The 15,212-nt window shown below is 48.2% G+C and overlaps 1 protein-coding gene across 4 annotated transcripts in view; it reads left to right on the top strand.

Annotated features, from left to right (window-relative positions):
• The window catches only part of CACNA1D (calcium voltage-gated channel subunit alpha1 D), a 330,171-nt gene that overhangs the window by 255,210 nt on the left and 59,749 nt on the right, over nucleotides 1-15,212 (top strand). For all 4 annotated transcript variants that reach the window (XM_054483847.1, XM_054483848.2, XM_054483846.2 and 1 more), the window contains 8 exons: nucleotides 703-809; nucleotides 2,437-2,524; nucleotides 3,298-3,405; nucleotides 3,497-3,549; nucleotides 4,976-5,122; nucleotides 6,932-7,133; nucleotides 9,413-9,571; nucleotides 11,237-11,347. In XM_054483847.1, the coding sequence (XP_054339822.1) occupies nucleotides 703-809; nucleotides 2,437-2,524; nucleotides 3,298-3,405; nucleotides 3,497-3,549; nucleotides 4,976-5,122; nucleotides 6,932-7,133; nucleotides 9,413-9,571; nucleotides 11,237-11,347 (975 nt within the window). The remainder of the gene's footprint in view (nucleotides 1-702; nucleotides 810-2,436; nucleotides 2,525-3,297; nucleotides 3,406-3,496; nucleotides 3,550-4,975; nucleotides 5,123-6,931; nucleotides 7,134-9,412; nucleotides 9,572-11,236; nucleotides 11,348-15,212) is intronic.

The following is a 15,212-nucleotide window of genomic DNA, read 5'->3' as shown; positions in this document are numbered from 1 at the left end:
ACTTTGGGGAACTAAACTCTTTTTCCATCACCAATAGAAATCTCACTGAAGCACCCATAATAGGTGCTCCAGGTACATGTGGCAGGTGAGCACAGAGCCGTTGAGACTGGCTCAGGTGAGATGCCACCTGGCTTCCTAGCCATGCCTGGCATGTGTCATCAGACTTGGAGGAATTGCTTAAGATGGATGCATCATTAAAGACCATTAGGAACAATAAGGGGTCTATGTGGAAAAGTGATGTAGGTCCTTAGATCCTGGGAGCCCTGAATTCAAGCCCCCACTGGGAAGGCTTAATTGAAACAAGGTAGGCTCTACCAGGGCCTCAGAGGAGCCAGAACCAGCGCTTTGTGGGGAAGTGGGCTCTCTGGACAGCACTTACCTTTTGATGAATGTAGTCATGTGGAGCCTCTCTTAGACAGGCTCTTTGGACATGCCAACAGTGTATTCATACTTAAAACCTGTGATCACTGTAATAAAGCCTAGATTGGTTTCTTCTTTTAAAATGTATCCAAAATAAGCTACCCCTTTTTGATTTTTGTTTGAAGAAATTATCCTGTGGCTCAACCCCATTGGTTTACATTTCTGACTTCTTAGTGCACACTTGTTAATGAAGTTATACTTCCCTCAAGATTTTGCAAAGAGCCCAGGTTTCTTTTCCTCTGGAGACAAAAAACGGTAAATCATCCATGATTCTGCTTCTAGATGACAACTTTTGGAGCTTTCCTCCACAAAGGGGCCTTCTGCAGGAACTACTTCAATTTGCTGGATATGCTGGTGGTTGGGGTGTCTCTGGTGTCATTTGGGATTCAGTAAGTATTGTGGGGTGTGTGCCCAGAACTGTTGGGCTGAATGGTTTATGTAAGGGATTTTAACATAATTGATAAAGGCTGGGCATCATTTTCGTGATTATGTTTAGTTATATAGGTTTATTTAATTTTCTCCCATTCCAGAAAGCATTGAGACAATTCATGTTTTCTTGTGTGTTTTTTTTTTCTTTTTGTGCCTGCTGCTAAGTTGAGCTTATTACTGTCTGTGAAATTTGCTTTCAACTGAGGTGAAAGAAGTCTTGACTAGGAGGGAGGGAATCTAGGTTCTAGTCCTGGTTCCTCCAAAGGCTGATTCCAGGGCCTTGAGGGCATCCTCTCTCAGGAACCCTGTGCCGCTTTTATATAGGAGGGGCTGGGGCCAGGTAGCCTTTCAGTTTTTCCAGCTTAGATATTGAGAACTTCCTTTGATTTTCAGGATATAGAACCTGCTAGGACTTTTTCTTTGGCCTCAAAATTTTTCAGCTAGGAGGGAGCCAAGGCCGAAAGTCAGGGCCCCGGTCTTTTCCATGGGATTTAGCAATTTCTGTTGGGAACAGCCATTGCTGAGTACTGCCTACCATCCCCAGGGGTGTGGGGCAGAGGCTCCAGTAGAGCATTAGGTGTGGCCTTGCTTTCTTGCTGACCTGTGAGCACTTCTGTTCAGGTGCTGAGCATAGAATCTCCCCCATATGAGCACACATGCACACACATGCCCTCTAAGCTAAAGAGAAGTGGAAGGACGTACCCTCCTAGGAAGACCAAAAACCTCTGCTTGGAACAGCCCTTTGTGTTATCCTCCTCGCCTCCCACTGAGGGAACCCTGTGATCATAGCTTGGAAGGCCATTTGCATTAACATCTTTGCAGCTCCTATTAACTCCCAGGCTGTTCATGTCCTCTGCAGCTGCAGCCTTGCCCACTTCCTCCTGAGCATGTGTTCTGGCCACACTCAGCCATCTGGGGTGCAGCAGAAAGCTGCATTCTCTTGTGTCGCATCCTTGTACATGCTGCTCCCTCACACTGGAGCCCACCCCCACCCCCCATTGTCCTCGCTAACCCCTACTCCTCCTTTGGGACTCACCTGGCTATCACCACCCCCACCCCAGAGTCCTTCCCAGGCTCCCCCTGCCCCACCCCCACAGGTTGTGCTCCCCTGGCTGAGCACACCGTATTTACCCTCGTCTTGTGCCACACTGGGTTGGGATTGCCCAGCTCTCCACCAGACTCTGAGCTCCTTGAAGGCCAGAGAAGCCCTGGTGCCAAAGTGCTACAGCAGACCTCCAATGTTAAACAAAAACAAACGATATATGAAGCCTAAAAGCCAGCTACTACCTAGCATTTACAGTGAGTGGAAAGAACAAAGAGAGTTCGTGAGTTGTGTCTCTGCCAAGGTTAGCTATGCACATGTCAGCCTCTGTGAGTGCCATGGGCTGGGCTTGGGAGGTGCTGCCTCGTGTGGGTGGGGAGAAGAAGTCACCTCTGAGTCGTGAAGAGAGATCAGCTCAGCACCACATGGATCCCACACTAACTGTGCAGGGATACTAAAGTGAAGATTCAGTGAAAGGGTGAATCTCAAAGCATTCTGTCCATTTATAACATGCTCTGCCTGCCGTCTTTCTGCTCCTTCTCTAGATCCAGTGCCATCTCCGTTGTGAAGATTCTGAGGGTCTTAAGGGTCCTGCGGCCCCTCAGGGCCATCAACAGAGCAAAAGGACTTAAGGTTTTGATTCCTCTCCTCCCAGCTGGGCTGGCTTGGGTTGGGGTTGGCTGTAATTACTGGCTCTTCTGAGCAGAGCTGAGCTGAGGCCTGATGGATTTTAAAGTGGGTTATAAGGACCTTTCTAACCAATTCAGCCACCTGTGCCAAGTGCTAATGGCATTTTTAAAATTGTGATTTATTGTCTTTATTTTTGGTAATTGAAGATATTTTTCTTTGTAATTATTGTTCATTTATTACCTTTTTATTACTAGTTCTTTGTGTTTATTTTAGTCTTTCAGTTTTCATGTAGATTGTATAAAAGGCTACTGGGTTTCTATTTTCCTGAGTCATTTATGGGGTGGGGACCCTTTGGGCCCATGTGCCAAGCAGCACTGCACCTGTAGCATTTCTTCTTCTTTTTTTTTCTTTGAAACGGAGTCTTGCTCTGTCGCCCAGGCTAGAGTGCAGTGGTGTGGTCTCGGCTCACTGCAACCTCTGCCTCCTGGGTTCAAGCGATTCCCCTGCCTCAGCCTCCTGAGTAGCTAGGATTACAGGTGCACACCACCATGCCCAGCTAATTTTTGTATTTTTAGTAGAGATGGGGTTTCACCATGTTGGCCAGGCTGGTCTCAAACTCCTGACCTCAAGTGATCCGCCCACTTCTGCCTCCCAAAGTGCTGGGATTAGAGGTGTGAGCCACTGTGCCCGGCCAACACAGAAACTCTCGGCTGATGTTAGCTCACCTCAAGGCCAAAATCACAAAGGAGAGTCACGCCCCTCTGCCCTCTCTGCAGCACGTGGTCCAGTGCGTCTTCGTGGCCATCCGGACCATCGGCAACATCATGATCGTCACCACCCTCCTCCAGTTCATGTTTGCCTGTATCGGGGTCCAGTTGTTCAAGGTAGAGGAACTGCCTCCAAGCATAAAACTCAGGTGGATTTCTTTAAGGAGAAGCCTGCATTTACTTGACTGCCTGTCTGTTTTGTACCCAGGGGAAGTTTTATCGCTGTACAGATGAAGCCAAAAGTAACCCTGAAGAATGCAGGTGAGCATCCTGAGAGTGGAGTAGGGAACTTAGAAGAGCAAATAGCAGACTTCAAGGATTCACACATGTTGGCACGTCAGAAGTTTTGGTCATGAAATAAAACAGGCCTGTGTGCTCAGCTTGTGGGTGGATAGATGGTGTTTGTTTTTCATTGAGGTGAAATACACGTAACATCAACCGTTTTCAGTATACAGTTCCTTAGCATATAGTATCCGTGGCATTGTTGTGCAACCAACACCTCTATCTAGTTCCAAGCTTTTTGTCATCCCAAAAGAATGGATAGATGGCTTTTGTGGTGGAGAATCTATAAATGGCGGGAGTTGGGGGAACCCTGAAATAACAATTATGAAATGCCCCAAATAGCTTCCATGACAGCCATGTGGATGATTTCCTCAAATCAGAATTTGAAACTCAACTCTCTTGTGTTCGGGAACTGGCTCCCTCTTCTTATACACTTTCTAGACTTCCTCTCTCCTGGCTCCTGTTACCTACATCTTGGCCATATTTCCATAGACAAGAACTGGCAGAGGAGAGACAAGATGGGAGATATTCATGCCTCCCATTCCGGGATGTCCAGTGACCACGAGGGCAGTCATGGAAGCCATTGCCTAAAGTTTCAGACTGTGCAGAGGCCTGTGTCTCCCCACCCGCGAGAGACGTAACTGACTGGGCTCTTGCTGACTGTGCCCGTACATTGGTTTGGGGTTTATTTTAAGCAGAAGGTGCAGTCAGAGAGCACCAGTTGCAATTTGGCTGTGTCTCTGCACCTCCAGAGGCACCGTTCACACACCGTTCATGGCGTCCCTGGAGGTGAGCAGCCTGGCATGGGCGTGAGGACACTGTTTCTTCCCTCTCAAAGCCTCTGTGTCTTCATTTGTAAAATAAAGATATTGCGCTTTATCTCTTGGGTTCCTTCCAGAAATGAAGTTCTGGGAGAAATAATTTGCCAGAAATAATGCAATTCTTTTGGAAAGAAAATTGAGAATGTCATTAGTAAGAAGAGAAAGGGATTTGATTAAAACTAAAATACAGGAAGAATATACATGGGTTTGTTTCCTAGAGCTTACAGAGTTCTCTATGGCCGAGCTTTGATCCTTCAGAGTGCGCCTCAAGCCCATTGTGTAAGAGATGCACTCACCGTGCTGTGGTTTTTATCGGCCAGCGACATATGCCCGGTGCCTGGCTGGCTGCTCTGGAGAATACACGTTTCACTGGTAGTTATTCGGTGGTTATTTGAGCCGCGAAGTAGATTGAATGAAGGGCGAGGAGAGGAGAGACGGCGCCGGTGTTATGCTCAGCTGTGTGACTGGCAGGCAGACTGAGCGTGACCTGCCTGGAGGTGGGATCGGGGCAGTGTGTCCAACTTTATGCTGCTTCCACCTGTCATGTGTGAAGCCAGATGCCCCACACCTGTTTTCCTTTCCAGGGGACTTTTCATCCTCTACAAGGATGGGGATGTTGACAGTCCTGTGGTCCGTGAGCGGATCTGGCAAAACAGTGATTTCAACTTCGACAACGTCCTCTCTGCTATGATGGCGCTCTTCACGGTCTCCACATTTGAGGGCTGGCCTGCGTAAGTACAGGGAGCACACAGTCTTCTGGAGAGGCATCTGCGTGCCCAGGGCTGAGCCCTCCCTCCTGGAGTCAGTCCCATTTCTGTTCTCTAGTGTCGCAGGCTTGCCCTGTGGCTTTTTAACCTTGGGCCACTTCTCAGTCACTTCTTGACCCACAGGGCCTCTTTCTATGTAGGTGGATGATTTGTGAAGCAGGGTTGGTAGAGGTACCTGGCAGCATCTCTGGGTAGAAGCAGGGAGGCCTGAGATGCCTCAGTCCTGTGAACTCCCATTGGATGTCAGGAAAGCTGCCATCCGCTGCTCCTAAAGAGGGTCTGAATGGTGTCCCAAACCATTCATTCATTCATTGCACTTCGTACTAATGTATTCCCAGTTGCGGATAGTTGCTGTTGTGCCATCTTTTTTACTGAGCACCTGCTTGCTCATTTACAGACCATGCTGTGCAGAGGTTTGTGTCTCCCCACCCGTTAGAGATGTCTAACTGGGCTCTGGCTGACTGCGTGCTTAGATACCAGCTCCGTGCAACATGGCGTGTTAGGCACTGTGGAGGAAACAGTGTCTAAACATGCTTCCTCGCCTCGAGCCCAAATCGAATCAGTGTCAAGTGGTCAAACCAGGCAGGTGGTCTGGTGTGTCCTAGATGTGCAGAACAGGGTCCTGAAGAATGGCTAAGATGTTGATGGGTAAAGTAAGAAGAGCAGGTAAGGAGAAGTTAGAATTTGAAAGGGAGAATCCTCTGTGCTTTCGTGTTGCTCTTTGCTTCTGGAGCTCCCACCCCCAGCTCCTGCCATCAGTGTGCAAACACACCTAGAGTCCTGGATACCCGGTCCCCATGCATAGATGAGCTGCAGGAGGTGGGCAGGCTGGGCCTCGCAGGCCAGCAGAGTTCTTGGGGTGTGTGTAAGAGTCAGATATTTTCAGGAGCTCCTGTGGGATAAAGAGACAGTCAGGTGGGGCTTGTTCATTAGGGATGTAATCCTGGGAGAACAGCGGCACGGAGTAAGGCCCTTCACTGTGTGCAGGCACTGGCTATAGTGTCAGGCTTTGAACACTGTACTTGAGCAAATCATGGTGGCAGCTGAGGAGAAAGGAGCAAACCTGGGACTCGGGGCTTGGAGGAACTGGCTCAACTCCTGGCTCTGTCCCCAAGGAGTGTGACTGTGGCACTTTGATACCTCCCTGAATATTCCTATGATGGGGATGATAGTAATGTCTGCCTTCCCAGATGGATGTGAGGATTAAGCGAGAGGCTGTGAAAGTGTCTCGTGCAGCCTACGCATGGGCTGGGTGCCCCAGAAGTGTTGAATCTGCATCATAATGCGGATCAATGGACCTCAAGGGTGTTACAGTAATCCCCCTCTTCCTGTTAAGGATTCCGCTAGGCATAGCTTTAATTTTAGTGCATATCTCTGTTTGGGGAAGCACCTTTAGTTCTTTGGAACTACTCTGGTTGGTCACTTATTGTCTTGCCAGTGTGTATAGTTTTCACTTCCTCCAGTGTCTTACACATGATATTCTTCCTCTCTGAATAGAAAGGAGTGTTTTAGGATATTTGTGAAATCTTTTGATTTTCAGGTCCTCAGAATAGTCCCTCGATGATGATATCCTGGGTGCCCCCTCCTCTTAGTGCTGGCCGTTTGGGCCTGAGGCTGATGGGAGAGACCTGGTTGTGTCCAGCAGCCTTGGGGTGGGTTCCCAGCGAGTGCTCATGAGAGGAGTTCTGGAGAGGGAGGACCTGAGAAGGCAGTGGGCTGGGCCGTGTGGGCTGGGGGGCTTGGCAGGTCTTCACTTGATTTTTCTCTCTCTAGGTTGCTGTATAAAGCCATCGACTCGAATGGAGAGAACATCGGCCCAATCTACAACCACCGCGTGGAGATCTCCATCTTCTTCATCATCTACATCATCATTGTAGCTTTCTTCATGATGAACATCTTTGTGGGCTTTGTCATCGTTACATTTCAGGAGCAAGGAGAAAAAGAGTATAAGAACTGTGAGCTGGACAAAAATCAGGTTAAAGTCACACACTGTTTTGGCTTCTGTCCCTTGATTAGGAGCGGAGTGCCTTCTTTATTGACTGATTTCCCCCATACCCAGAGAAGGGTGCCCACATACTGTCTGTCCCTGGGGCTAGGGCCCTGTTCTAAGCACACCCTCAGCCCATTTGAGTCATCACTGCTGAGTGTTAGGTTTCCAGATACATATGAGACTTTGTAATTATGAAATCCATCCCCAGACCTGGTGGTATGAAATCAGAGAGTGCTTACGCCACCTGCCATGGTCATGACCCACTAGTGATGGCTCAGAATCTTAGTTGGGGCACTGTGGCCACTCACACAGACATTCACAGTCCCTACTGGGAGATAGTCTTTAAAGCCGCTTAGGGCAGAGTTTCTTACCCTTGGTGCTATTAGCATTTCAGTCTGGGATGATTCTTGGTTGTGTTTCCTGGGCTTTTTAAGCTGTTTAGCAGCATCCCTGGCTTCCAGCTCTTAGATGCCAATGGTTCCTCTTCCCCTGGTAGCAGTAGCCAAAATGTCTCCAGACATTGCCAAATGTCCTTTGGGGGGCAAAGCTGCCCCTTGTTGAGGACTGCTGACCTAGGGGGGAATACCCTACATCACCCCAGGGAAGTCAGTAACTTTGAATTTGGGACTAAGATTGTACTGGCATCATTCTTGATCTGGCACCATGTTTTAGCCAGTCTGGTAGAAGTAGGAGCCTTATGCTCAGGTGACATGGTGAGGAGAGGGAGCCCTGTGCTCTGGGCTGTCTTCCTGCGCCTGCACTGGGACCCTAGGTGCCCTCTGATCCCTGCTGGGGCTTGATCCCTCATCTCTAAATCGAGGGCATTAAGGAGCTGCCGTTTAGAGCTTCCTTGCAGCCCTGAAAGAGTCTACAAGATCAAGATTCTGTTCTGGGAGTTTCCCCGGGTCCTCTATCAGTAGCATCTCTGTTTTGATGATGACATCACAAGCAAGAATGATCTGGTAGCCTAGTCTTCCTCAGGGGAAGTGGCCCTGGCACAGCAAGACAACCATAGCTGGCTGTACCCACTGGGAAATGCGAGGACATGCCGGTTTGCTTTGCAAGAAGATTTTCCTTTGAGTTGTCAGGTTGTCCCTGTAGACTCCACCAGTGATTGCCAGGGAGAGGTCTGGCCCAGCAATTTCCTCACCCAAGGAAGAGGAGTGTCAGAACAAGGCTAGGCCAGCCAGGCAGAGCCAGCGCTGAAAGTGTGTCAGCCTCTGAGGTCCAGCACAGGCTCGAATTGGGGGTCCCTGGAGTCAGCATGTGAGGTCAGAGCAGCGCCGGGTCCCAGACACTGGGAGCCTGTCCAAAGCCTGCATCCAGAGTCAAAGTAGGAGACTGGGGGTAGGTCTAGGGTCTCAATGCTGAGCTGAGGGCTCTCGGGGCTAGAGGTTCTCTCTGGGCCTGCTGCAGAAGGTGGACCAGTCCCACTGCCCAGAGTAAGTGAGAAAGTGCTCCAGCTGGGTCCCAACCTGTGTTCAATCCAATTGTCACTACAGTGCTCCAGCTGGGCCCTAACCTGCGTCCAATGAATCCAGCTGTCACTAAAGTGCTCCAGCTGGGCCCCAACCTGCGTTCAATCCAGCTGTCACTACTGACCACATCCTACGGATTCTGAAATGAACACGACAAGCTCCCCAGCCCAGAAGCTCCCCGATGGACATGTGGATAGCTCCCCATAAGATGTTTATTGTTAACACACTGTGGTTCCTGAAGGGTGTCTCATGTGGGTCCATCTGGGAGTAGCCAGGAGGCTACTAGTCTCAGGCAATGAGACAGCCCCTCTAGTTTTTGTGAGTTCTGTGGTTACTTGGCCTCCTTTCCTGGAGGACAGCACAGGCAGGGGAACTATAGGTGTGATCCACCTATAGATCCCCCGTATGTGTGATAAAGAGGAAAGGCAGTGATAAGGCCTGGACCCAGTCCTCACTCCTGCTTGTGTATACACTGCAGGGCCTCAGGAAAGACAGCTGAAAGCTCTGAGCCTCAGTTTTTAGTAAGCAAAATGGAAGCCACATGGGTAGGTACCCAGCTTACCCGGAGCTTGCTGGGAGGGCCAGCGAAGGTAATGGAGGCAGGGCCCTCGGTGACTCAAGAGTGGTGCCAGCAGCAGGAAGGGGGTCACTCGTAATCATTTTCACCGTCGTCCATGGCCCCTTCCCGGGAGCTGTAGGGTGAGCTCTTTCAGAGCAGATGACCACAGGGTCCTCCTTCCCTGCAAGTGCTCAGAACCCCGTTTCTGCCCTTTTCTGCTGTTGCAGCGTCAGTGTGTTGAATACGCCTTGAAAGCACGTCCCTTGCGGAGATACATCCCCAAAAACCCCTACCAGTACAAGTTCTGGTACGTGGTGAACTCTTCGCCTTTCGAATACATGATGTTTGTCCTCATCATGCTCAACACACTCTGCTTGGCCATGCAGGTAAAAATGGAGACAGCTGTGGGGATCAGGTCCGGGCATTCCGCACAGCCCCGTGCCCCAAATGCTGAGGGTGGAATGCTGCCCCTCACAGGAGGGGTTTGATTTTTCTGATGAGTCTGGGCTATAGGTTGGCCAGAGTTCTGTTCTGGCTGACAGTTGTCACGGTAGGAGTTTAAGGTAGTTCTTTTGTTGAAGAAATTATCCGTTACAGCATCATGGTAGGTAACATTTCCGTGGAGCCTGGCATTGGTGCTCAATTCTGTAAACATTTACCATGGGCCTCCTGTGGCCAGCTAGTGGTTGAGAACTACAGCTCTGGAGATACACAGCTGTTTCAATCCTGATTTTACTCTGAATTTTCTGTGACTTGGGGAAAGTTGTTTAAATTCCCCGAGGCTTGCTTTCTTTATCAGTAAAATGGGGAAATCTGTCACACCTACCTTAGAGATAAGGTTTATGCTATAGATAATTCCCCTCAGACACTTTGTTTTTTATTTTTTGCCTTTTGTTTTTGAGGCAGTCTCACTCTGTAGCTCAGGCTGGAGTGCAGTAGCGCGATCTCGGCTCACCGCAACCTCCGCCTCCTGGGTTCAAGTGATTCTCGTGCCTCAGCATTCTGAGTAGCTGCAATTACAGGCATATGCCACCATGCCCAGATAATTTTGTATTTTTAGTAGAGACAGGGTTTCACCATGTTGGCCAGGCTGGTCCCGAACTCGTGACCTCAGGTGATCCATCGCCTCAGCCTCCCAAAGTGCTGGTATTACAGGCGTGAGCCACCGCACCTGGCCCCTTCGGACACTTTGATCTGGGCCTGTCACAGAGTAACACCCAATGTTGGAAAACAAAACATAAGTCACACTCCTGTCCTCAGGTGGCTCTCAGCATGGCAGTAGGGAGTTTTCCAGTTGATGAAGTGTTGAGTTTGACCTGAGTTACGGCTACTTCTTATTCCAATGGGGACAAGAAATGCAATTCAGTTTAATTGGCCAAGTCAGATTATCGTGTGGTATTAACAGTGAACATTTTCAAAAGTTACATTGCCTAGTAGATACTCCACGAGGACAGGAAGCAAAGACCAAGGTCTAGAGCCAGCTTTTGCACTGACTTTAAGAACTCCAGCACATCAAACCAGCTCTCAGTGCTGTCTGGACAGTAGGTCTAAAGACAGGGATAAATTTTTTGGCATTTTTCTTAACCTAAGAGTTCTTTTTGAATGAAAAGGACTGTGTGCTGATGTAAGAGAAAGTGTAAAATCAAGAAAACGCTGCCTTTTATTCAACATAAATTTACATGGCATAAAATTTATCCCTAACCAAATTCTACCTTTATTCATAGACATTTTGGTGGTATCTACATTGTGCTCTGGTCAAGGCCCTCAACATAAAGCCCTGCCAGAAGAAAGGGTGAATTCCCTTTATCCTGAGCAGAGGAAATGGATATGTTTTCCCCCTTCATCATTCAATCATCCTCATCTTATCACAGACCCCCCTGCACTTTGTGGGAGTTCACCACGTGACCTTGCAATGCCGTTGGAATTGCCGAGCGAGGGTGCTGGGCTGTGGAGGATGCCCACAGGGGCACAGAGGGCTGGGAGCCTCCATGTGCAAGCATGTGAGATCGTGGCCGAGGCTCTGAGAACGGTCCCTCTGTCTTCATCCATAGCACTACGAGCAGTCCAAGATGTTCAATGATGCCATGGACATTCTGAACATGGTCTTCACTGGGGTGTTCACCGTCGAGATGGTTTTGAAAGTCATCGCATTTAAGCCTAAGGTGAGTTGCAGAACCCACTTTTCAAAGGTTGTTGCTGAGCCACCCTAGAGAAGTACCCGCTTCCTGTTAGTCTTGTGTTACTGAATTATGCTAAATTGTTCTGGCCGCTAACTGGGTTACCACCTGAGAACATTAAAATCTGATTAGAGCATGTGTGTACATATGGGAAAATGAATCTGCAAGAACAAAACCTCATGAAAACAATTCTGAGAAACAGAAGAAGGGAGATTAGAATTGGGAATTTGTAAACTGGAGATTATTTTGAAAGCCAGTTTTCTGTTTCTAGAATAGTACATATCATGCTGTGTCAGGGAAACCTGCCTCATTATTTGAGCACTAGAGAAAATGTTTGAACATAACCCATCAGAAAGAATTTGACCCTGATTATACTTTCAGATATCTAGTCTAAAGACTTTGTTTTGTTTGTTCTTGGTCTGCAGCATCCTTTTTACCCTTTAAGGGAAGTGCTGATACCAGCTGCAGACCTCTCACAGCCATACCATCTTTTGTTTGCTTAATTTAGAAAAATTTCACTGGACTTTAACACAAAATGAGACATAAAATGTGTTCAACTGTGCTCAACGACTCAGCGTGTTGTACCCCTTTGGGAGGGAGTGAATTCAGCTCCCCACTTGTCAGTGGCTGCCAGATAAGAGGCAGTGTAGTTCAGTGTCAAATTGCATAGTTGTGGAACTGGACTGGATTCAAATCTCTACTCTGGCACTTACAGCTGAAACAACTTCCTTACTTCTCTGTGCCTCGACTTCCTCACCCATAAAATGAGGATGCTAATAGTGCTGTTTCATGGGGTTGTCATGAGGAGTAAAGAGTTCCCATATAGGCACTGCTTAACAGAGTGCCTGGCATGTAGCGCCACGCTGCAGACTGTTGGCCACTGCTGCTCCTACCCGCACCACCACCCTCATCATCATCAAGCAAGGATGTTCCCTCATTCTAAAAGCCTAGACAGAGGAGCCACACCAAGCTGAAATGTGGGATATTTGGCCCTCAGTTTCTTTCCCAGTACAGCCAAAAACTCTCAGAGTTAGAGATGACAGAGTTCAGTGACCCAGTTAGTTATCTCTGTGTAAGGTATCTGACAACACTGATTTAATTAAGTTAGACATGGATTATGAAATGGATGGTTTCACATACTCCATAGTTACATGAAATTCTAATTCCATACTGTTCCTTTCTTTAATTTGAATTAATCTCTATGCAATCTTTATCAGATCTTTGTGGACCAAAAAGAAAGGACATTTGTAAGTGATTAATTGGGGTGATTGCAGTGGGGTCAAATTTGGCACCTAATGCATGGCCAGATGTTATTATCTACTGTGACTTGTCCATATCTACCTACATAAACATTTCCTCCTTTTCCAAATTCATCTTAATTTCCTTTGAGATTTTGGTTTGCTTCCCTCTCACCTTTACTTCTTTGAACAATATTTGTCTGGACTGATGGAAAAGGTTGCAAAGTAAGAACATCGAAGGTACTTGAGAAATGCAACATGGAACCTCTCTGTGAACATTTCCCAGATACCTGGGCCATGTCTTCCCTTGCCAGGTGATTAAGCTCTGAAGTTTTCGAAAGCTTGCTCCAGGCTGAAGAGAAAGCACACTCACCCATGGTGTGTGTGTGTGTGTGTGTGTCAGTGTGTGTGTGCACACATGCGCGTGTGTTCATGTGTGTGCTTGCTCCCTTCAGCAGGCCAGTGCATTGACAGCCCAGTAGTGCACTGCCCAGTAGGCTGACAGTTGCCCAGAAGATCTCCAAACCTGGGAGGAGAGTTCAGTGGTGCGTGAACAGATAGGCGATACCAAAGGGAAGTGAGTAGTTAAGCTATAATCAGTACTGATAGATAAGAGTTTTTAAATGGTTGATTTCTGCTGGAAATTGTACTGCTTGTAGTTTCACTCAGCAAGATATCTTCATAGCATTAGACAACCTCACATTACAATTGGTAGAACTTTTAAGACAGTAGCAGCAGCATCTCCACACTTGAAGAGCACTGTTGTGGCGTTCCCCCCGGCCAGGGGAGGTTGAGTTTATATCGTTTGCCTGGATGAGTGGGAGAGTATTGGTTCACCAAGAAGCAATGCCCTCCTTAAAATTTTTCCTGCCCTTATCTTCTTGCTCTTCTCTTTGGTGTTCACAAGCCCAGCCCAAGCAAGTGGTCTTTCACAAAGAAGCCAGGGAGGCCTCCTCCCTCCTGGTCAGTGGGGTAGTCGGGCTGAAGAACAAGGTTGTCAAGGCTGCAGAAGGAGGAATATTCTGAAGAGATGGCCACATGGGACTTCAGCCTCGTCTCAGGAGAGCCTTTGTCTCATGGGAGGAGCTTTGTAACAGGGTCCCTCATGGCAGGGTTCTCCACTGAGTTAGGTACACCTTCTAGGAGGACTCGTCAGTATCTCTGTTAGGGGACACAGGGTGGCAGGGTTTCAGTTGCTTCATAAAATAAATATAGGAAGTGAGGTAAGACAAAATTCTTACTGGTAGGTGAGAAGGCATTTCGAGAGGGAAGGGTTAAAGAAAGTTGAGAAATCTGACCTTAAGGACTTATTTTATATAAGGGAGCTTGATGGAGAAACTGGACCTCCTAAGAGAGCATATTTAGAGGGAAATGGCCCAAGGTCATGGGAGATGAGATGACCCAGCCTCTGCTAGCCCAGAGGGAGGTGGGAGGTGGACAGAGGGAGAAAACCCCAAGCTGGGAGCCTCCATGATGGAAGAGGCCATCTCACCACAGGGGAAGAGGCATTTTGGAGCAATGGTCAGGCAAGAGTGGAAGGTGGTTAGGAGCCGAAGCACAAAAGCATCCGGGAAAAGCAAGCAGGTGATTTAGCCGATTGTGGATTCCCGAGGGGAAAGTCCACCAGCTGGGCACTGACCTGGTGCAGCCTAGGTCCTGCTTTCAACTTGGGGTCAACTAGGCCTCTGTAGGGTTTTCAAAAGCAGGCCCTAGTTTAGGTGAGACACAAGCCCCATTCTCCAAGCCTTTTCCTCCAGCTGCTAGAATTCTCCAACAAGTTCTCTTGCTCCAAGGAGGAGGATTGACTAAGAAGGGCCTTTTTCAAAGTGCTGGCTGCAGCAGGTATAGAGAGCACTTCTGTTGAGTAAGAAGAGCCTGGTCTGTCTGGGATTCCCTCTTTGTGGGATGTTACCCATCTGGCGCTTCGTCCAGGCTGCATTCTAGGCCATGTTGTTTGCTGCGGTTACTGGCCTTCTCCAGTGAGCCATACTTTTTTCCCATCTTAGTCCTTTAAAGTGTTTTGATCTTGATTCTACCCTGAAAATATACTAATTTATACTCCTAGCTACTTGGGCTGGAAAAAGTAAGGAGAAATTAGGTTTGGGGAAAGAAGAAAGTGTTTTGGTGCTGTCCTCATGCTGCTGTGCAGAGCTGATGCAGAATGGGCACTGAGTCCTCATCTGCCTTCGAGGGATCTGTTCGCTGCTCCAGGGTCCCTTGCAGGAGTAGAGCTTCTTCATGATCTTCCTAGAGTACCTTTTCCACCTGCCAGAGAGAAAATTTGACACTGTTTTTTTCAGTTCTTCATGACCCCATCTATTCTAGGAGATTTACTTTTAATGGCAAATAATACTTGAAACCAAGTATTACTGTCCTTAGAACTTTACATTGGGCTTCTTGTTGGGCTCCATCCTGTCCTTTTGACATTGAGGTTTCCCAGAGCCCTCTCCTGGTCCCCTTCTTGCGTGGTAAGATGCATACATGCCAGAGCATCAGTGGCCACCTCTGTGGCATGCAGACCTGCACTGCCCTTCTCTCTCCTGAGCTACTATGCCTCCCTGCCTTCAAAATGATCTCCCTGACTCTGGCCTCAGCCCTTCTACCTACTCCCT

The sequence above is a fragment of the Pongo pygmaeus genome, chromosome 2, assembly GCF_028885625.2.
Source record: "Pongo pygmaeus isolate AG05252 chromosome 2, NHGRI_mPonPyg2-v2.0_pri, whole genome shotgun sequence".
NCBI lineage: Eukaryota > Metazoa > Chordata > Mammalia > Primates > Hominidae > Pongo > Pongo pygmaeus.
Note: the sequence above shows the minus strand (reverse complement) of the source record. Positions and strands in the feature narration are given on the sequence as shown.